This window comes from Urocitellus parryii, chromosome 14, assembly GCF_045843805.1.
Source record: "Urocitellus parryii isolate mUroPar1 chromosome 14, mUroPar1.hap1, whole genome shotgun sequence".
NCBI classification, from domain to species: domain Eukaryota; kingdom Metazoa; phylum Chordata; class Mammalia; order Rodentia; family Sciuridae; genus Urocitellus; species Urocitellus parryii.
The window spans coordinates 30,586,811-30,610,631 of record NC_135544.1 but is presented as its reverse complement, the minus strand read 5'-3'; the positions used below and the strand labels follow the sequence as shown (position 1 = coordinate 30,610,631).

At 34.5% G+C, this 23,821-nt stretch overlaps 1 protein-coding gene across 2 annotated transcripts in view; it reads left to right on the top strand.

Annotated features, from left to right (window-relative positions):
* Window positions 1–23,821, top strand: part of Tenm3 (teneurin transmembrane protein 3) — a 439,811-nt gene that overhangs the window by 361,128 nt on the left and 54,862 nt on the right. For both annotated transcript variants that reach the window (XM_026400587.2, XM_026400586.2), the window contains exons 13-18: window positions 7,048–7,264; window positions 8,276–8,395; window positions 8,926–9,187; window positions 16,612–16,879; window positions 18,160–18,303; window positions 23,192–23,441. In XM_026400587.2, the coding sequence (XP_026256372.1) occupies window positions 7,048–7,264; window positions 8,276–8,395; window positions 8,926–9,187; window positions 16,612–16,879; window positions 18,160–18,303; window positions 23,192–23,441 (1,261 nt within the window). The remainder of the gene's footprint in view (window positions 1–7,047; window positions 7,265–8,275; window positions 8,396–8,925; window positions 9,188–16,611; window positions 16,880–18,159; window positions 18,304–23,191; window positions 23,442–23,821) is intronic.

The following is a 23,821-nucleotide window of genomic DNA, read 5'->3' as shown; positions in this document are numbered from 1 at the left end:
CATTAATGGCAAGGGTGTTTTCTTAGACATAGTACATGCATGTTACATTCTCATTGTCAGAAGAGCTACCCACTGTTGACAGCTTGATGGACATCTTCTATTCCCCCTTTACTGGATTTATATGCACATTTATGCTTTTTAAATTAAATGGAGTAAGTACCATTATAAATTTGATTCTTCCAAATGATACATCTTAGAGATTTTTTTCATGCCGATACATATAGGCCTATCCCATTTTTCACAACAAAAAAATGAATGTACTAATTAATTTCAGCACTACTACATAGGTAATAATTTAGTCATTTCTATTTTTTTGTTACTAGCATATAGGCAAATGTATAGTGATTTGTGTATGTGTCTGCATATAAATCTTTGTGTAAATAACAAATATTCTTTAGGAAAGATTTTTAGAAGTGAAATTTCTTGGTCTAAGGGTATTTTAATTTTTAATTTTGATAGCTACTGTCAAATTGCCTTGCAAGTAGGTTTCAGCCACTATACATTTCATCAGTATCAAAGTGCTTATTTCTGTCATAGTCTGTACATGATCCTTGTACATAAATAAAATTGTTCAACAACATGAAAAACACGAATTTTTTCTGATGAGTGAAAATGATGCAATTTTTATTGTTTTAATTTGCATTTCCCTAATTTCTATTTAGATTGAATATTTTTCCCCCTGTGCTGGGGATAGAACCTAGGGCTTTGTGTTTGTTAGGCAAGTGCTCTAACATTGAGCCCCAGTTCTAAATTAGTGATCTTGATATTGATTTCTCAACCATTTTTACTTTGGTTTTGTTTTTCTGATAATTGCTTATTTATTGCCCGTGTTTTAATTGAGTTGCTTGACATTTCCTTTGTTCCCAGGACTTTGGTCAATATCCTACTTATTGATTCTTTGCTAAGTATGTTATAATTATTTTTTCCCAGATTTTCACTTTTTTAAAATTGAAAATCATGGTGTTCTTTGCCATGAATAAGTTTATTCAATTGATATGAGGTAAATTTTTATGAAACTTGTCTTTTCCTTGGTCATAATTTCTTTAACAATGGCCTTTGTAAGATTATGCATGATATTATATATATATAATTTTACATAATTGATTTTAATATTTTTAATAATCTCATGGATTATTTAATGTTTAATTAATGAAGAATGTTTTTAAGTACTTAATGAAGTGAAAAAGAAACAGGAATTCAGGGCTTAGTAAGTCTATGGATAGGGAAAGGGTATTAAAAGAAAACCAAAGGGGTCTTTAATTTGCTGCTAAGGGCACAATTTTGACCTGTTTAGATCTCACAATCTCCAGGAACTTTATTCATCCTTTCCTTTGTTCAGCAAATGTATTTAAACACCTACTTGGAACCAAGAAGTGTCATAGATACTGGGGATACAACAGTCAACTTGATTAGCCTCAAGGGACTTAATGAGAAAACTTCTGAGTTGTTTGCTGAAGGAGTGGAGGGTGCTGTGGGGAGTAGGAGAGAAGTTATAGGTCTCTATCCAGAGGGAAAAATCATCAGGAAAGATCTGTAAACTAAGAGAAAGAATTATGCCTTTATTCAAAATGCACTAGAAACCTAATAAAGGAAGTATTTTACCTAGAAAAGTGAAAATCAAATTTTATTTCTTTTTTTTAATTTTTTTATTAGTTGCTCAAAACATTATAATGATCTTGACATATCATACATTTGATTCAAATGGGGTAAGTAATCCTATTTTTCCACGTGTATAGATTGCAGGATCACATTGATTATACATAGGGCCATATTAGTGCCTATTCTGCTACCCTTCCTATCTCCCTCAAATTTTATTTCTATTAAAAAATCAAACACTGGCTGGAATGTAGAGAATAGAACCTGGGGAACCAAGCTATTGTTGAGATCATGTCAAGAGATGACCAAGGAGGCCTGAGGGTAGTATTAGAGAAATGGAGAGAAACAGACTGATTCAACAGATATTTGAGGTCTGATGAAAAACCTCAGTGGTAGAGCATGTCCCTAGCATGTCCCAGGCCCTAGGTTCAATCCAAGGACTGGACCAAAATATATATATTTGAGATGAAGGAAAAAAGGAACTGGAGATTGATTAGATGCAGAGAAGAAGGAAAGGAGAAAGGAAGCCTAGGATAATCTTCAGGTTTCTACTTGGATGTAGAAATGGAATGGGTGGATGCTGAAAGCATTCATTGAAAGAGAACGAATAGGAGAAGCAATGTATTTGGAGGAGAGCATAGACGCTGTTTACCTTTAGATGCCTGAGTGATATCCAGGTGGAAATATCTGGAAGGCAGTTTGTGGGTTTGTAATGCAAAAAAAATTAAAAATTAAAAAATAAAAGTCATCCTAGAGTCATTAACATTGAAGTGAGAGGAATAAGGGGAATGAAGCCACCAAGAGAGCACTGATACAGACAGACAGGAATGTCCAGAAAACCCAATATGATCCAATTCAATAATGCATGAACTAATTCCATGCATATAACAGAATGATGACTGCAAAGAGTAATGAAAGGTGCACCTGCACAGTGTTAAAATATTGAAATTCACAAATCCAATATTACAACAGAACTTGTAACTGTATGTTGGAATTTGGGGTGGAGAGGAACTTCCAACTGTACTCAAAAGTGGTAGACATTAGTTATCTTATAAGTAATACAGAACACAAATTCAAAGAAAATTCATGAATTTTTTTATTCAGTCAGTAAATCAGTGTTCTGAAAACAAATTTAAATATCCATAATTACTTGAAAGAAGGAAGAATTTTGACAAACAGAGCAAAGCCAGCATAGAAGGCAAGGTAAAAATAAACTTGGAGTCATAGTTTTAATAATCTAACCAAATGTGTGTTTTTAAATTTGCCAGAAAAGAAATATCAAAAATGATACAAAGAATAATAGAAATAGGATGGAGTCAAAACCTTATTTTTGGCTCCTAGTCAAAAGCCTCATTTTTATAAATAAAGTTTTATTGGAACACAGTGAAACACATTCATTAAGATATTGTCTAAAGCTCCATTAGCACTATAAAGGCAGAATTAAAGAGTTGCTATCAGAAGTCTCTGGGCCCACAGCCTAAATATTCACTGTTTGACCCTTTACAGAATAAGTTTGCCAGGCACTGGTAAAGACCAATGGCAATGCCTAAGGAAAGACAAGAGCATACTTTAAAATATGGACAGAACAGATAACTACAGCAGTAATATTAAAGATTTGAGTGGAAAGAAGCATAAACTATATTATCTACTTTACATAGAGTACCACTTATATTGCAAAGCCTAAACTGAAGAAAGGCTCTTAACTAATAATTGAAGTGGTTATTTGATGGGTTTTGAACGTTTCTGATTTTCTTTAGATTTTTATGATTAATACTATTAGATATGGCTCCTATGCCAATATAAATATAAGCCAACATAATATTCCTGAGACTAAAATGGAATCTCAATGATTTTGAAAAGCTATTCCACGAAGACAATTTTACTGCACTATACATTTGGGCAAGTGGGTAATCAACTTAGTTGTACTAGATAGCCCTAGCTGCTATATGAGCACAGACAAAGAATGAAAAATGTTTTCTCAAGTTATAGGAAGCCAGATTCATAACCATCCGTCACTTGCTTGGGCAAGTTACTGATAAACTCTGCAGAAAAATAACAAACAGTGTGTCCCTGCATCTTGGCTGTTGAAAATGAGATTCTTTCTCTGATTGATGTTAGCAGAGAGGCTTGTAAAAATGCATTTCCAACTGATTAGTTCAGAAGGTGTCAATCTCATGCAGTTTTATGACCTGCAGACTACATGCCAGATGTACATTTGCTTTTTATAAACTAACAAAGATGAATGACTAAATTTGAGCATTCCTTTTTGGCAACTGTACCATATATTGCCTAAGGGAGGACACTGTGGGAGTATTGGGGGAGGGGTGGGGAGAGGGGAAGGAGCATTTAACCCTTAATTTACCAGATTAATGGAAATAAAATATAATTTTTGGAAGTACTTTCCATTTTGAGTGGTTTCTATATATGCCAAAAAATGAATATAAGGGGGCTACCTACAAGAATATTATATATTTGTGTTAGGTTACTCTCCCAAGCATCTGCACACCCATTCTAAATCCATTTAGAACTCCTAAATGAAGTATATCGTATAGCATACATTAAAGATTCCTCATATAATCTCATAGAATCTCAAGATAGAATCATGAATTGCTACTGAGAGGCTTAGAGGGTTATTTATTTATTTATTTATTTAAATTACTTATTTTGAAGTCAGAAGTTATATTGAGGCAATAGATCAATAGTCTACTACTTTAGATAGTAGAGTCTTATTAACTCTGCTTCTATTTTGAGAGAGATGAAGGGAATAAAACACAATGTTTTGCATTATTATTACTATTATTATTATATGATCTCATGAAAAATAAGGCTGTAGTTTCATCTTTTTTATTAAAAATATTGACAAATATTTAGACATTTTTCATCTTCATGGCTTTTTAAGAAAGTAATATTTTCATAAATATATATGAGTGTGGTATTATAGATCTAATTGAGGTATACACTTATAAGTTTTATCACCTAAAACTATAAGGGAAATACTGAAAAGATTTTTTTAGTTATTGTCTCTGATAAGCTGGGTTTCCTTCAGTTTCAAGTCACAGAAAATACTACCAAAATATGCATAAGAAAAAAACCAAATGCCTTAGCTTCTGGAACAGAAGATCAAGAGCAGCTTATTGCAAAGACACTAAGAATGTCACTATGTATGATCATATTGTTTTTTTCTCTCAAGCTCTTGGTCCACAGTTTCTGAAATTCCTCAATTTGCAGACAGATTTTATAGTGGCAGCAAGATGGCTGCTGCAATCCCAGCCTCACAGCCTTACAGTTCAAGCTTGCTTTGGGGCAGAGAATCTCTTTTCAGATAAATACTGAAAATCATCCTAGTTGAATCCATTAGGTTACCTGTATATTTCTGAACCCAACACAAAGGTAGATATCCACATGGACTGAGAGTTGCAGAGGGCTGACTACTGAAATGAAAATTTAAATCTGTTACCCAAAGAAGGAGAAATGGGTGTTAGAAAGTAACAAACTGGGCTGGGGATGTGGCTCAAGCGGTAGCACGCTCGCCTGGCATGCGTGCGGCCCGGGTTCGATCCTCAGCACCACATACAAACAAAGATGTTGTGTCTGCCAAGAACTAAAAAAAATAATAAATATTAAAAAATTATCTCTCTCTCTCTCTCTCTCTCTCTCTCTCTCTCTTTCTAAAAAAAAAAAAAAAAGTAACAAACTAAGTTTGTTAAGTTCACTGTGTTCTCCTTCAGGTGGGTAAAATGACTTCAGGACCCTGAGCAGGATTCTCACCTCTTTTTTTCTTACTTGTGTTGTTGTTGACCCACCTTCTAGACTGGCAGTTTAACTCAACTCAGCCTATTCTCTTTTGTCTCAATTTGCTGTCAAATAATGAAGGGGCAAGCTAATATTCTATTAATAAGAGTGGTCTAAAATAAGTGACTAATATTTTTAATAAATATTATTTTTTAAAAAACACTTGCATAAATAAAACATAGAGGCCATCTAGATAGTTTCAACTGAACCATCCATAATAGGGTCATGGCAAAGCCTAAACTCAAGTTTAAAGATTTTAAAACTATCCTGTCAGTGACCAAAGTCTATATAAAATAGTATTCTTATTAATTTATACAAAGCATATCAAAATTTATGTATTAAACTGTTCAGTAAGTAGTGGACTTAAAGATAATGTCATCACACTGTCATAACCTGACATCCCCATCCACTAATGGGGTCATAATATGTTTCAATGGAATGTAGTTATGCATCCCATTTAATGATTGGAATACATTCTGAGAACTACATCACTAGGTGACACTCATTGTGCAAATATCGAAGTGTCTAGACAAACCTAGATCATACACCAGTCATTCAACATGCATGCCTCTTGATATCATCAAGAGTGACAGTAAACACAGAGGTATGAGGCAGCTGCCAGCATAACATGGCACATTGTCTTAAAGTAAACTTTTTCTTATGTAAGAAGAAGGAATACACTCTAAAATAATAACCGAAAGCACAGTATGGCGTATATATAAACAAATAACACCATTCATTATCTTACCAAGTATTATGTACTCTACCTAACTCTATGAGCTTTGATTTGACTGGCAACATAATAGGTTTGTTTATGCTGGCATCACCACAAACATATGACCAATGAATTGTACCACAGCAATTTTATGGCCACATCACTAGTCAACAGGAATTTGTCGTTATTCAGTGCATTACTGTACTTCCGTTGGGCCATTGAATATAGTTTCCTTTTGATGTTCCTGGTGAAGGCACTAGCAAATTCTTTCTTCCTTATGTCATTTTTTCATGGTAGATTTCATATAATTTCCAATATTATGGCTAATTTACATTTACCACATCTTTAATTAATACCTGCATGTTTGGGGAAGCACACTAGGAGCTCAAGTTTCTATTTAAAATTTGGGAAATGCCTTCATTTTCTCTGGAACACACTTTTCCTTCCTTTGGAGACCTATTTCCTTGAAAGATAGTTGACTAATACTCATTTTATATTGACCCGCATTTGCTTCTCTTTACAAACTGCAATTTTCTGACTCTTTTCCAAAATTTAGAGTTTTATCCTATATATGTCCCTATCCATTTAACATATACACTTTGTTAACTCACATTAGTGTATTTTTCTCTTCAATAAAGAAAGCCTAAGTAACTATATTCACAATTGATCCATATTCTGTCATACTAACAGATTGTTCTAGTCAGTAATTTTTTATTTCTTAATCAGAATAAACATTATGTGATTATTTTCAACTGTCTTCAATTCAAATATTCACTCTCTATGATAGCAGATACAAGTATTGTTTTTCCATTTCATCTGGTTTCAAAAAGTATGCTTTATAGAAATCTGAAGTTACTAGCTATGAAAGAATCAACAAACCAAACTTATTCATCATTTGCATAAAAAAAGCAAATTCTCTCACTGGTTTGCTTTTGTCTCTGCAGATGGACTTATTGACTGTATGGATCCTGATTGTTGCTTACAAAGTTCCTGCCAAAATCAGCCCTACTGCCGTGGACTGCCTGATCCTCAGGATATCATTAGCCAAAGCTTACAGTCACCATCTCAGCAAGCTGCCAAATCCTTCTATGATCGAATCAGTTTTCTTATTGGATCTGATAGCACACATGTTATACCTGGAGAAAGTCCTTTCAATAAGAGGTCAATGCATCTTTCCTTATATAGATTTGCATGGGTTTTCATCAACAGCTATATACTTTCTGTGAAATGCTGATGAGTGTGTATTTGAGGAAAATGTGGGGTTTTTTAATACAGTTTTTCCTCTTCCAACAAATTCTTCACCAAACTTCGCATTTCAAGCATTTTTGACATAGTTCACATACTTTGTCAATTTCGATACCTGAGACATAACAGGACATTCCATTAAGGAGTCAATAAATCTTCATTTAACTAGTTGATTTTTGTTAGCACAGTTGGAAACATTTCAAAAGAAGCAATGAAAGGACCCAAAAGGCAAAACACAAGTGTACTTTTTTTTAGCTGAGCCCACTAAATAATATAAATTATGAATTAATGTAATGGAACTGCTAACGGCATGGCAGTAAGGTTGCATAAGCTGTTTGACTGGTACTTTGCAGAGCAGTAATGACCTGAAAATAAACCAGTAAGTGAAAGCAGGTGTCTCATGTCTCACTGAGCAAAAGAAGATGATTTACACTAGAACTCCTGGGTCTGCAGTAATTTAACAGCATTAATGCAGTGAGACCCAGCAGTTGATTAAAAGTTGTTGCACAAATGTTCCTTATTGCTCCCTTAAATCTTGTACTTCTTAGTCCCTGCAGATTTACGGATTGCCTCCGAATTAATTGGAAAGTATACTTTTCTTCATGTAAGTCATATGTATGACTTATGAAAGAGCACAAAGTTTATAATTTTAAAAATTCATCTCTAAATTATTGGTCTTGATAACTCTCCAAAAGGTAGATTGCAACAAATTAAAACCCAGGGTAAACACAAGGCATTTATAGAATGTAAATTACACTGAATTAAAAAGGGCATTGTCTTGGGAGTATTTCAGGTCTGGTTTTTGTGAATAACGCTTGATTGTGGATGATACTGTTATTTTATCCTTAGGTTGAATTATCTATAAATCATGATAATGTTAGCCCAAGAAGACAGATGTTCATTCCGATTCTTGTGCTCTTCCCACAGCCTTGCATCCGTCATCAGAGGCCAAGTCCTAACTGCTGATGGAACTCCACTTATTGGAGTAAATGTCTCATTTTTCCATTACCCAGAATATGGATATACTATTACCCGCCAGGATGGAATGTGAGTTAGTCTCATCACACTCTTTCTGTTCGAAGTCTTTTAAGTATAAGACTAGACAATCTTCCATCACCCATCATGTTTTATTGTCTTTTTTAATAGAAAGACAACAACTTTTAGATTCTAGAAACCTGTGAGAGTATATGAGCAGAGATTTAAAGTCATGTACTCAGATGCTTTAAATGTTGATTTCATTTTCTAAGGCATGATATAATATTGTGGTTTTGTCAGAGAATGTTCTTTGTCTTAGAAGATGCATGTTGAAATATTTAGGGGTAATACTTCATTGTGTCTATGACTTAAGTTCAGATGGTTCCAAATAATGATAGAAAGCAAATTTGGGGAAATGTTATAATACTGGTGACCAGATAAATGTGAATACTCATTGTATGATTATTTTTTAATATTTCTGTAGATCTGACATTGGAAAAAAAGTTGATTTTCTTTATAAACCATATTAATTTAAGGAGGTGAAGTGTTGGTTGTTATTCGGGATCCAGACAATTCACTGAGTATATATTGTTTTTTCTTAGGTTTGACTTGGTGGCAAATGGTGGGGCTTCTCTCACTTTGGTATTTGAACGATCTCCATTCCTCACTCAGTATCATACTGTGTGGATTCCCTGGAATGTCTTTTATGTGATGGACACTCTAGTCATGAAGAAAGAGGAGAATGACATTCCCAGCTGTGATCTGAGTGGGTTTGTGAGGCCAAATCCTATCATTGTGTCATCACCTTTATCCACCTTTTTCAGATCTTCTCCTGAAGACAGCCCCATTATTCCTGAAACACAGGTAAAATATTCTAGCAAGCAATACTTTTACAGAAAAGATTTTTAGATCGTGTGGTTGCCAAAAATTTTTGAAAAAAGGGTTACAGGAGGACTCCAGTGCTATCATAAATAATTCTGTAGAATGTGGTATTTGTGTGTATACAAAGTACATCTTGTTATAGTACCATACTCAGTTATGTTTTAAAAATCTATTCAAAATACTTTTTCTTCAAACTTTATCTGCATATATTTATTAGTTATAGCTAAATGGAAAAAGAGCTTATATTTAACCACTTAGTAATGTCTTTGCTCATTCATTCATTTGTTGAAAAAAAAAAATGATGCCTCTATGTACCTGACAGCCTGGCTAACATTGTAACAAGTGCTATTGTGCATGGTAGTTACACTCAACCACTTACTGTTAATTATTTTAAGTAAAAAATTGTTTTGGAAAAGATAAAGATGATTTTGATAGAAAATATTCATTAGTTTTCTCAAGATACTATTTTCTAAAAAGCTTGGCATTGTGTCTTAAGTTCTAATAGCTTGTAGTTCATAAAGCCCTAACTTTCTAAAATATAAACATTTTTATCTACTGAAATACTTGAGGATTGTTTTCCTTCCCCTATATTTCTCATTTCCATTTTTTTGTGTGTGTGTGTGGTGCTGGGGATTGAACCCAGGGCCTTGTGCATGGGAGGCAAGCACTCTACCAACTGACCTATATCCCTTTTTTTAAAGTATTTTTTTAGATGGACACAATATCCTATCTGTTTTGTACCAGGCATTTTTTTATAAGAACAAATCAGTAAGTGAATCTGATGAAATACCTTTCTCAACAAGCTTACCAACTCATGAGCAGAGTGACCCTAAACAATACATATATCAGGCTGTTCTGAGATTATTTAAAGATATTTAAAGATAAAGTGCCTGGAGGTGCAATTTTATGTAGTGTAGTCCAGGAGGATCTCTTTGAGAAGATGACTTTTCAGCAGGACTTTTGAGAAAGTGAAGGGATGAACTGTGAAAACTGAAGGGTGGTCTAGGTGAAGGAGAGAACAAGCTCAAAAGTGGTGAGGAAGGACTGGGGGTAGAACTCAAGGGCAGAGCATTTGCCTAGCATGTGTGAGGCCGTGGGCTCAATCCCAGCACTGAAAAGAAAAAGGAAAAGCAGTGAAGAAGAGCATGCTTGGCTTGTTCAAGGAGTGGCAAAGAGACCAATATGAGTAAAGATAGTAGTTCATAAATTACAGGTCTTTGGAAGCCATGGAAAAGATAGAAACTTTTATTTTGAGTAATTGGAAGCCATTGAAGGTTTTTAGGCTGACCTTCTTCTTAAAGAGATCTCTGTAGTTACTGTGCTGAGGATGTTCTGTATTAGGCAAGGATTGAAGCTAGTCAACAGAAGAAATGATGGTGGCTTAGACAAAGACAGTTGGTTGGAAAGAAATAGAGGTGTAAAAATGAAGATGTAAATGTGGGAGTCATCAGCATATAAATATACTTAAAGCATGGGATGAGAGCCCCCTCAGGGGGACATAGAGATAAAGATAACAAAAGATGAGTCAGGAAGGTCTAGGATGCAAAAGGTCAAAAAGACTCACAGGTAGATGTTATGCCAAAGAGACACTTCAGTGGTCACAGCAGTTATGAAGACTTTGATCTGAAGCTTTAGGAAGTTCATTGTGATCTTTTTCAGTTTACTGTTTCCTCTCCAGCTCTATCTTGCAGTAATTTTGAACTTATTAGTCCTGAAATAGACTAGACTTGGAGGCAGCATCTGTTCATAAGTGGCAATCTCTAGCAAACCAGGGCATTGAAATGAGCTTTAAAGAGTCAACAAGTCCATGAGTACATGGAGTCTTTCTCCATTCACTCATATAGTAGGCAAGCATTTAGTAAAAATCTAAGATTTTTACTCTACTAGGATTAAGAGAAGAGCAAATGTGGATCATGCCATTGTAAGTGTGATGAATAAACAACTATGAAAGTTCAAAAGAGGTCAGTTCCTGAGTAAACCAAAGAAAACATGATAAGGCAGAAAAGAGAGGGAAGCATATTCCATATCAAAGAAAATGTGTGAGCAACAGAGTGGTGGTCCAAACAGGTACTATTATATAAAAACTGGAGAACAATTTAAATGTAAGCTATGTAAGGAGAAAGAGGAAGGAGGTGGTACTGAGGCCAGATTATGTATGTTGCTAAAATACCTTCCAAGGGAGACCTTGAATTCCTTAAGCAACTTGAAACCAAGGAACCAAGGAAGTTTTTTCAGCATTTCACTAAAGCTAAGTCAAGTGACAAAATTGATACAAAAGACCAAGAAGTCAAAGAACAGGCCAGTTAACTGTATTTCCACACATGCCCAGGCCTCAGATGGAGAGGGCCTAACAATCACAAAGGTAATGGAAATAGAGAGGAGGCAATAGATTAGACAGAGATTTGGAAAGTAGCGTTGGCAGAATGTAGTTTCTAACAGAATATTTAATGGGATCAAGCAGGAATGGGGCTTACAGTTGATGCAGCTGGTAAAAGTAGGCCTAATGGTTTATTTTCCTATTTTGGCAGGATTTGCTTTTCGTAGTAATGTAATATAACATGGTAAGATTAAATTACATAGGAGAAATGCATGCTTTAATGAACTAAATTATAGATATTTGTTCCATAGAAGTAGGTTAACCATGACAGAGACAATTAAAATTAGAACTAGCATATGATCTTTTGAAATAGAGAAGCAACTCCTAGCAGGTCACAGGAAATACATATTAATGTAAGACTCCCTACATATAGAAAGCCTATCAAATTTATAGGAAATTATTTTGAAAATAAGAGGAAATAAATTATACACTTCAGGGTTCAATCACATATTTCTAGGGCAACTCAGGAGTCACAGAAATCTATTTTGCAACCTAACATATTGGTATTTCACCCTGATCATGAGAAGTTCTCTTCAAATTATTCACCCTACATCCTACAGTCTTATACAAGTGCTGTCAATTTTAAATTTCATGGTTTCCCTTGGTCTAGTGGAGCTCTAAAAAGTTTCTGTATATTCATAAACTGTTGTTTAAGACAGTTCTCTGGCTGAATTCAGTCAGCATGTTTAGTAAGGAAAACCCCAGCTGTAATGAATTGTTGTATCTATTATAGCAATGCCTTCTAAATCTATTAGACTTCATCCCACCTTTCTTCATGCCAACACTGACTCGCCGGCCACAGTGGAAGTTTGTTTAGACTATTCATCGATGCTATTTCCAACCATGTGATTGTTTATAGTGAAATGATGGCTGTTTAGTATCCAGGAGTTTTACATAAATTATTAAAATTTGGAGGTGGCAAATGTGTGTACATCATTCCTAACTGTTGTACACGAGAAGTGTCAGGAAGGGAGGGAGGATAATACTGAACATTGAAATCACTACTCTGAATTTTTTTTCTAACCTGTTAAGGCAGTCTTTTATCTGAATAATGAATCTTGATGGAGCAATATGAGGAAACCTTTGAAAATGCTATTAAATTTTTAGTTGAGAAAGTTCTGGCTTCCTGGCACAGGTTCCTGAACATTAGATAGCCTTGCACTTTGCAGTATATATACTAAGTCTACAACCTTGTGCTAAGCCTATGAAGAACCATTATTCTTGACCAAACTAGGAAGAGCATTGGAAGAGAGAATCTTTTTTTTTTAATTTTTATTGGTTGTTCACAACATTACAAAGCTCTTGACATATCATATTTCATACATTAGATTGAAGTGGGTTATGAACTCCCAATTTTACCCCAAATGCAGATTGCAGAATCACGTCGGTTACACATCCACAATTTTACATAATGCCCAATTAGTAATTGTTGTATTCTGCTACCTATCCTATCCCCTACTATCCCCCCTCCCCTCCCCTCTCATCTTCTCTCTCTACCCCATCTACTGTAATTCATTTCTCTCCTTGTTTATTTTCCCATTCCCCTCTCAACCTCTTATATGTAATTTTGTATAGCAATGAGGGTCTCCCTTCATTTCCATGCAATTTCCCTTTTCTCTCCCTTTCCCTCCCATCTCATGTCTCTGTTTAATGTTAATCTTTTCTTCCTGCTCTTCCTCCCTCTCTGTTCATAGTTGCTCTCATTATATCAAAGAAGACATTTGGTATTTGTTTTTTAGGGATTGACTAGCTTCACTAAGCATAATCTGCTCTAGTGCCATCCATTTCCCTGCAAATTCTATGATTTTGTCATTTTTTATTGCTGCGTAGTACTCCATTGTGTATAGATGCCACATTTTTTTTTATCCATTCATCTATTGAAGGGCATCTGGGTTGGTTCCACAGTCTAGCTATTGTGAATTGTGCTGCTATGAACATCGATGTGGCAGCATCCCTGTAGCATGCTCTTTTAAGGTCTTCAGGGAATAGTCCGAGAAGGACAATAGCAGGGTCAAATGGTGGTTCCATTCCCAGCTTTCCCAGGAATCTCCAAACTGCTTTCCAAATTGGCCGCACCAATTTGCAGTCCCACCAGCAATGTACAAGAGTACCCTTTTCTCCACATCCTCGCCAGCACTTGTTGTTTGACTTCATAGTGGCTGCCAATCTTACTGGAGTGAGATGGTATCTTAGGGTGGTTTTGATTTGCATTTCTCTGACTGCTAGAGATGGTGAGCATTTTTTCATGTACTTGTTGATTGATTGTATGTCCTCCTCTGAGAAGTGTCTGTTCAGGTCCTTGGCCCATTTGTTGATTGGGTTATTTGTTATCTTATTGTCTAATTTTTTGAGTTCTTTGTATACTCTGGATATTAGGGCTCTATCTGAAGTGTGAGGAGTAAAAATTTGTTCCCAGGATGTAGGCTCCCTATTTACCTCTCTTATTGTTTCTCTTGCTGAGAAAAAACTTTTTAGTTTAAGTAAGTCCCATTTGTTGATTCTTGTTGTTAACTCTTGTGCTATGGGTGTCCTATTAAGGAATTTGGAGCCTGACCCCACAATATGTAGATCGGAGCCAACTTTTTCTTCTATCAGACGCAGAGTCTCTGATTTGATATCAAGCTCCTTGATCCATTTTGAGTTAACTTTTGTGCATGGCGAGAGAAAGGGATTCAGTTTCATTTTGTTGCATATGGATTTCCAGTTTTCCCAACACCATTTGTTGAAGATGCTATCTTTCCTCCATTGCATGCTTTTAGCCCCTTTATCAAATATAAGATAGTTGTAACTTTGTGGATTAGTCTCTGTGTCCTCTATTCTATACCATTGGTCCACCCGCCTGTTTTGGTACCAGTACCATGCTGTTTTTGTCACTATTGCTCTGTAATATAGTTTGAAATCTGGTATCGCTATACCGCCTGATTCACACTTCCTGCTTAGAATTGCTTTTGCTATTCTGGGTCTTTTATTTTTCCATATGAATTTAATGATTGCTTTATCTATTTCTACAAGAAATGCCGTTGGGATTTTGATTGGCATTGCATTAAACCTATAGAGAACTTTTGGTAATATCGCCATTTTGATAATGTTAGTTCTGCCTATCCATGAACAGGGTATATTTTTCCATCTTCTAAGATCTTCTTCTACTTCTCTCTTTAGGGTTCTGTAGTTTTCATTGTATAAATCTTTCACCTCTTTTGTTAGGTTGATTCCCAAGTATTTTATTTTTTTGGAGGATATTGTGAATGGAGTGTTTTTCCTCATTTCCATTTCAGAAGTTTTGTCGCTGATATACAGAAATGCCTTTGATTTATGCGTGTTGATTTTATATCCTGCCACTTTGCTGAATTCATTTATTAGTTCTAGTAGTTTCTTTGTAGACCCTTTGGGGTTTTCTAGGTATAGAATCATGTCATCTGCAAATAGTGATAATTTAAGTTCTTCTTTTCCTATTTTTATGCCTTTAATTTCTTTCGTCTGTCTAATTGCTCTGGCCAGTATTTCGAGAACTATATTGAAAAGAAGTGGTAATAGAGGGCATCCCTGTCTTGTTCCAGATTTTAGAGGGAATGCCTTTAACTTTTGTCCATTCAGAATGATGCTAGCCTGAGGCTTAGCATAGATAGCTTTTACAATGTCAAGGTAAGTTCCTGTTATCCCTAGTTTTTCTAATGTTTTGAACATAAAGGGATGCTGTACTTTGTCGAATGCTTTCTCTGCATCTATCGAGATGACCATATGGTTCTTATCTTTAAGTCTATTGATGTGGTGAATAACATTTATTGATTTCCGTATATTGAACCATCCTTGCATCCCAGGGATGAATCCTACTTGATCATGGTGCACAATTTTTTTGATGTGTTTTTGTATTCGATTTGCCAGAATTTTATTGAGGATTTTTGCATCTAGGTTCATTAGAGATATTGGTCTGTAGTTTTCTTTCTTTGAGGTGTCTTTGTCTGGTTTCGGAATCAGGGTGATGTTGGCCTCATAGAATGAATTTGGAAGAGCTCCCTCTTTTTCTATTTCCTGAAATAACTTGAAAAGTATTGGTATTAATTTGGAAGAGAGAATCTTAACCCTTTAGAAAATTTTTATTTGCTACATAAAATATATTAAATAATATTTTAGCATAATATATTTTGCATATGTCATATGTCACAAGTTAGTTGGCATTCATTGAGCTAGTCACACTGATGAATAAATGGGTTTAAGGGTATGATTTTTAAGAATTTACAAAGAGGATAATTCTTAAGCAGCTATCATTAACATTTTATAGTCCAGCTTCAAATCAAAGAGTGTGTATTAAGTATCTTATGTGTACACTCAAGAACACTATTTACTCTCTAAGAAAAATTATATCCAGCTTTTTAAAATTAGCTTATTTACCATGATATCAAAAATCAGTGGTAAGCTATAGCTCAGTATTTGAGTATGAGAATGTGCTATTGTTACCATACCTCTCAACATGGATGTGGGATTTACTACCATTTAATCCAGAGGAGTTGATCTTTTTTGTTGTCACTCTTTTCTTTAGGCAGTGACCTACACATTGGCTGATGTGGCTACAGGCACAGTCAGGTTTAATCCCTAAATGAGCCAGCTGGTGAAGGCTAGATCTTTGGCCCAGGCCATATCCCTGTTCTGAGCTAACTATCTTACAAATGTCGGCTTTAATTCTCCAGGGTGACTGGGGTGAAAGATGGGTTAGTGAGAATCTGCTGGGACTGCCACACTAACAAGTCAGAGCATGTCAGCCTGAGGGAGCATTCACAGTGTTCCTGTATGAAGGGTAGCACCCGAGGTATGATTAACTCAGAATAAATGACAGGAGGCTTTTAGGAGGAGAAAATTAGGCAGGCAGCAGAGTTATTTTTAATTATTGAATAAGATAACAGCTCAAATGTGTATTTATGAATAGCAACTCTTCAGCATCTTATTTTAGTTGCTCTGCTAGTTCTTTTAAATCTATTTTCTCTAGTACACATACATGAGCACAGTTAGCAGCTTCTGCTTTGTTCAAATGCAGGTGCTTCATGAAGAAACCACAATTCCAGGAACAGATTTGAAACTTTCCTACTTGAGTTCGAGAGCTGCAGGGTATAAGTCAGTTCTAAAGATCACCATGACCCAGTCCATTATACCATTTAATTTAATGAAGGTGCATCTAATGGTAGCTGTAGTTGGAAGACTCTTCCAAAAATGGTTTCCTGCCTCACCAAACTTGGCCTATACTTTTATATGGGATAAAACAGACGCTTATAATCAGAAGGTCTACGGTCTATCTGAAGCTGTCGGTAAGTTCCATATAAATCTTCTCTGCATTGAAAAAAATTATCTCAGAGTTAGAATCATAAAATTAATTGCAACCTGTGGAAAGTTAATGGATAACCAAATAAGTTGGGAGTAAGGTCATACTAGAAAAGTTATCACTGGTTTATTCCTACTAAAGGAAAAGGAATGTACTCCATATGATGAGAAGGAAAAAAGTGTCAGTTTTTCTGGCTGAAATTATCGCATAGAAGATTAGTCTGAGTGAGATTTCAGGTTATTGTATCCTTTTTATATTTATTTTCTTATTGTGTCTCTTCCTATTTTATTTTCTTCCTTTATTTATAATTTTCACCCTCCTTTTTATGTTTTCAACCTATAATGTTATTTTTTATGCATCAGTTCATAATGGTATTTAATAGATTATCAAACAAAATTTGTGCTAAGATTATTTCAATCTTTAGACTAGAAGGACCAGTCAGTTCTGTGGAAAGACACTCTTAAAATACCAAGCCACTTATTTCATTGAAGGACTCCACAATGCAATCAAAATTTGACATGACGAAATATGGCTGCAAGCTCAACTCAGATCATCAGAAACTAAAGGATAACATCATTTTTTCCTGTTAGTTTTTATGTGAAAATAAAATAGACATTCTCTTCTGAAATTAATGTGTAATTTGGATTTGAATTAGTTCAAATCAGATAGTTGTCACTTCTCCCTTCACTTTATTCTGAATTTTAACATCCATGTTTTACTGTGAACTCTGAAAAGTTTTTCACTTGTGAATTATTCATATTAATTCACTGCTGGGTTTATTGTTTATTTCTGATATATGTAAATATAATACCATCTATCTATCTTTTTCTATTCTTTTGAACCTCACTGTCTTAAGTATTTTTCATAATTAAATATTCTTGGAAACCAAACAGCTCTAATTATTCAGATAGAAATGTTATTTTTAGTTGTTATCATCGAATCAACATTTGGGACTAACTTATCTGACCTAATTACTTAACCACTTTCCCAATCTGGACTTCATTTTGTGCTGTGAACCCCATGTGAGAGAGTAGTGTGAGGGAGAAAACTCATTTTCTATTAAATCAGTAGAAAATAATATTTGAAGATTTTTTTTAAATCTTTCATATGGTCAAATCTTCTTATATAAAAAATAAACTGCTCATAAATAAGTGGAAATATAGTCTCAGAACACAATTGTGAAAAGGGCATTTTTTCAAAATAATAAAATAAATTACATTTCTGCCTGCAGTTGAGAAGATGAACTGTGATTTGTTTTGATTCCAGTGTCAGTAGGATATGAATATGAGTCGTGTTTGGACCTGACTCTGTGGGAAAAGAGGACTGCCATTTTGCAAGGCTATGAATTAGATGCTTCCAACATGGGCGGCTGGACATTAGATAAGCATCATGTGCTGGATGTTCAGAATGGTAAGATTTTGCTCACAGGTAGTTAATACTAAAGAGATTTTTTTTTAACAGACTGAAAGCCTAAAGTGGAAACTATGTAATATTCTTTTATTGAACTTTAAAATGTTTATGTATTCATCACCACAGTAATTTTCCCATTAGAATGTAAATGACTGACTTTGGTGCTGTAATGAAAGGTCTCTATGTGGGAGTCTTCACCACAAATTTTTCTACAATGCCTAATTCACGTCAGTCAGTGAGTGTGAGCCACAGTATTTTAGAAAGATTTACTAAAAATGAAGGCAGGATAATTTTTTTAAATTAAAGATAAAATTAGAATCCACATGATTTTACCAGAATATTTCTAATGAATTTTTAATTCTTGGTTAATTAATCTACCCTGAGTATCCAGTTTGCTTATTTATTTTTTTTCCAGCTCTACTTAGACCGTATTTTTAAAAAAAGAATTCTCCTCCTCAAGGAGGGCCACATGTACTATTATTTGACTTTGTGACTATTAGGGAAAATAAATGAATAATCAGAGAAAAAATTAAGAATCAAAAATATCATTTGTAGCAGAGCCAATAATATGATAAGTGAATAGGCTCTGAAGAAATGTGATTCTGACATCACAAACCAAAAGAGATACTTTGCTAGCAAAATATGACCAGCTTCCTTCCTCTCATGATAAATATTGTTTATATTAAACAGATTCTGTTGGCTTTATTGTGTTTCTCACATTTTCCCCATATATTTGTCTGCATGTCAGATAATTTAAAGGTGCTTTGCTAGAAAATCAAACCTTAGGGTAACCTGCTTTAGTCTCCAATCCTAAATGATATCAGCTAGTAACTCTCTACTCTCCTTTCACAAATAGCTAGAGGAGGAAATTTCACAGTGTTGGCTAAGTAGTATACATTTTAACTTTGCAGAGGTTTTTGAAAGATTCAGAATGTTAAGTGGAATATATCATACAAGTACATGTTTACGATAAATGGTCATTAGATTTTTGTTGCTTGGATGTTCATTCCTTTTACAAGTGTTGTATTAGAGAGGATGCATTTTAATTTCCCAAGTATATTTAAATTAAAGTAGTGTCCAGGCTGGTATTTGAAAATGATGCTGCCTTACCTCTAAGAGATAGCAATGCTGATATTCATCACATTCCACCATCATTTCTAACCCTCTGCCCCTTCCCTCCCCCTCCCAACCCTTTGCCCTATCTAGAATTCGTCTATTCCTCCTATGCTCCTCCTCCCTACCCCACGATGAGTCAACCTCCTTATATCAGAGAAAACATTTGGTATTTTAGAAAGATTTACTAAAAATGAAGGCAGGATAATTTTTTTATAATTTTGTTTTGGGGGGATTGCCTAACTTCACTTAGCATTATCTTCTCCAACGCCATCCATTTACCTCCAAATGCCATGATTTTATTCTCTTTTATTGCTGAATATTATTCCATTGTGTATATATGCCACATTTTTTATCCATTCATCTACTGAAGGACATCTTGAAGATATGAATTGGTATGAATATAATTGATATATAACCATAGATATGAAAAAATATGCTCTATATGTGTAATATGAATTGTAATGCATTCTGCTGTCATATATTTTAAAAATCAATAAATTTAAAAAATTAAATTAAAAAAAGAGAGCAATACTAAGCAAACCAGTAGCAAGAAAAAAACAAACAAGAAACACTCTTCATACCTTTTCTTTTTTATAGCAGTGTTAAGCCATACTTATTTTCCAGTTGTGTCCTGGACATCAGGATGTTGTCAGTTCCCACCCCAGAAGGCTGGGAGCAGAGCTCCCAGCACACACATTGGAAAAGTGGTACTCCCAATCAAGGAGGGTGCTCCTTATGTTATCTCAGAGCTTCTCTTGAATTATCAGTGTTGTCTGAAGCAGTGGTAGTTTTAATCTGTTATGTTAGTAACATAAGGCCTAATCATGGTCTTTCAAAATGCAAGACCATGTACCAACCATGCTAGTAGCTACTCTTGATTAAATTATTTAAAATCTTATTTCACACAGTTGTACTTATTTCCATATTCCTTTAAAAGTCACAAATAAAACTGGGAATGACCTCTCTCAATACATGTTAGTTATTGTGAGAATATAAGATAAAATTCATAACCAATTAGCAACAGGATTTTACCCATGAAATTATAAACCAGTAGAGGGACAATGAGCAAGGACTCCAGAAAAATCCAAACCTATGTAATTTGCCACTGTTGGGATACTTGACACCCGACATTGTATTCAGGTGGATTCAGAAATGTCTAGATATTCTATGTATGCATGTATAATGTAAATATATATATATATACACACACATATAGACACACATCTTAAATCAATCAGAATAATATATTAAAATATTTAATAATATATTAAATTCACCAAATTCTATATAAAGTGTTATAAAGTAAATGTTATTTTAAAATGTTAGGTAATGTAAGTCACAGGGTAAACTGATTGTGATTTCGAATTACATCCAAGAACAGTTTGACAAGTAGTGGGTTTCCATAGTGACATGTGTCTAATTTAATAAACAAAGTGATTTACAATCATGACAAGGTGGGTGAGCTTTAGAAATATATTGTGGAAGAAGAGAAGGTAAAAATGTAGACACTGACAGGTGTTTGTGCAGACACCCTGAAACATGGAAATAAATATTCTAATGTTCATCTTTCTATTCTGTCATAATAGAGGAGAATCATGAAGGGCCAATCGTTCAAAGTAATGACTGAATAAATCAGGTGCACAGAGCAGTAGGCTGACTTGTAGGATTCTTCTGATGAAAATTACAGAACTGGCTCTTATAGGAAATTATCCTTCCATAATTGTCAAATAACGTAATCACAGAAAGAAGAATCTTAGGTATCATTAATATATTCTTTGAATATTCAAGGCAAAATGCATTTCATCTCTTGTTATGTTCCAGCCTTATTTAAATTATTTTTTCTTAAATTTGAATAAACCTGTTTTATCTTTCCTGATTTCTTTATGTAAATTTGCTATGATTATTACATCACCCAAATAGCAAAGCATTAAAAAAGTAATCACAGACTACACCTAAAATGTGCTGAGCTATAAGGGGAACATAATTATTCTGATCACTTCTTCACTTTAAAATTATCCCAAAGTGGAGGAAAAAACACTTCCTCAAGTTTTCTGTTTGTGCTTTGACAGGATTCTTCTTCTAACAGTATATCAGCTAAGAAGTATAGTCATTAGCTCTGAGAACAGCTTTGAAACATGGAACATCCAATAAACATAATATATGCAGCTCTAAAGTCAAAGCAGCAGGTGGTTTATACAGATAACAACACATTGAGAAGTGTCTTAAAATATGCATGAAGGGGTTGGGGTTGTGGCTCAATGGCAGAGTGCTTGCCTACCATGTGTGAGGCACTGAATTTTATTCTCAGCACCACATATAAATGAATAAAGCAAAGGTCCATCAACAACTTAAAAAAGTTTTTTAAATAAAATATGGGTGGAACAGTAGCAGCTGACCATCCAGTCTATATCAGACCAAAATAGAGCCATTGATCTATATACACTAGTGGTAAAATGAATAAAGTTAGAATCTCAACTCAAATCTAGTTCCTAACTATGAAAATATTTAATATTCCTTTGGACTTTTTCTCAGATTTTCATTGAAGACCAAAGGAGCAGGCTGGTGTTTTGTCTTTGTGAAATTGTTGGCACTTTCATGCCTTGAAGCAGAATTCACTTTACTGTTTTATTTATTTATTTGTTTACTTATTTATTACTGTGCTGGGGGATTAACCCAGGGCCTCATGTATGCTAGTCAAGCACTTTACCACTGACTTATATTCCCAGGCCTTTTTAAAATTTTTGTTTTGGGACATGGTCTTGCTAAATTGCCCAGGCTGCCCTAGAATTTAAGATCCTCTTGCCTCAGCCTCCTGAGTAGCTGGGATTACAGGTGTGCCCCCTCTGCACCCAGCTACAGTTCAATTTAGGTAATAAATTGGACTTCTGGAATCGTTTTGTTATGTTTGACATTTGGAATTTCATGTATGTACATTCTTGTGTAGATAAGAGTGTAAGTAAAATATTCTTTGACAGTACAGTAGAATTTTATTAGGCTCCTATTGTCTGGGGGCGTAACTCAATGGTAGAGTACATGAATAGTATATGCAAAGGCCTGGGTTTAAACCCAGTACCAAAAAAAATAAATAAATAAAATCCTCTGTGACAATTAACAATGGTGGGGGGTCTTTATAAATATTCTCTTTTTTCCATAAAATATTTTAACTTTTTCAAAACCTAATAATAAGTTCATAAGAAAGACATTTATATTCCTGGGACACATTTTTATTAATCAGGTTGATATGTAATATTTTCAACATTGATTAACAATTAGGCAAACTTGTTATTCCCTAGAGAACATTATGTAGAACACGGTTCTCAAACTTGGTTGCATATTAAGATCACCTGGAGAGTTTTTTAAAATTTCGATGCTGAGGCTGCACCAGACCAATTAAATCAGAATCTCCTGGGGTGTAAACCAGGCATCAGTATTTTTTACAGTTCCCCAGGCAGTTCCAGTGTGTAGCCAAGATTGAGAATTTCTGATGCTAAGAATTTGAGTTTTTAATTTTTCACATTAATCCTTTGTTCCTTTTAAAACCAGACATTTTTTAAGTTCATAGCACATAGCACTTTTAAAAATATATTCTAATATATCCTTTATTGTGTAATATTTTACACTATGTAATTAGTATTCTTTCCAATAGAACTTTAAATAAAAGTTTCCAGTATAAATCTAGAAGGCAATGAATTGTAGTAAGATCTATAACAAACATGTTTACTTTTTATCTTTATTGTTTTTATCATTAAAAAATGCATTTTCTGTCTTCCAGGTATACTGTACAAGGGAAATGGGGAAAATCAGTTTATCTCCCAGCAGCCTCCAGTTGTCAGCAGCATCATGGGCAATGGTCGGAGGCGCAGCATCTCATGCCCAAGTTGCAATGGTCAAGCCGATGGCAATAAGCTATTGGCCCCAGTGGCGCTAGCATGTGGAATTGATGGCAGTCTGTATGTAGGTGATTTCAACTATGTTCGGAGAATATTCCCTTCTGGAAATGTAACAAGCGTTTTAGAACTAAGGTATGTCTTTCCTTCATTTGGGATGTTAATTAAATCCAAACATGCCTTTTAAAAGACATGAATGTGATATACTAATTTATTTGTTTAAACATACCTTCCCAGTGTTTAAAACTCTCATACAAAGAAATCATTCTTGGTTAAAGCTAGAAGGACAGTACTTATGTATTTGACTGGAAATGTACAAGAGAATATAGAGTTACATACTATAAAATATCTCACTGATTTCAGTGAATTTTCTGTGCAATAAAAGGGTAGAAGTATGATTTTTGAAATCTGTTTTTCTTTAGAATAGGCCTGTGTTATTCCTCTTTTACTTTACAATAAAATTATTGAAATTAAAGCATAAAATATTTTCCTATGATATCAGGACAGGACAGTAA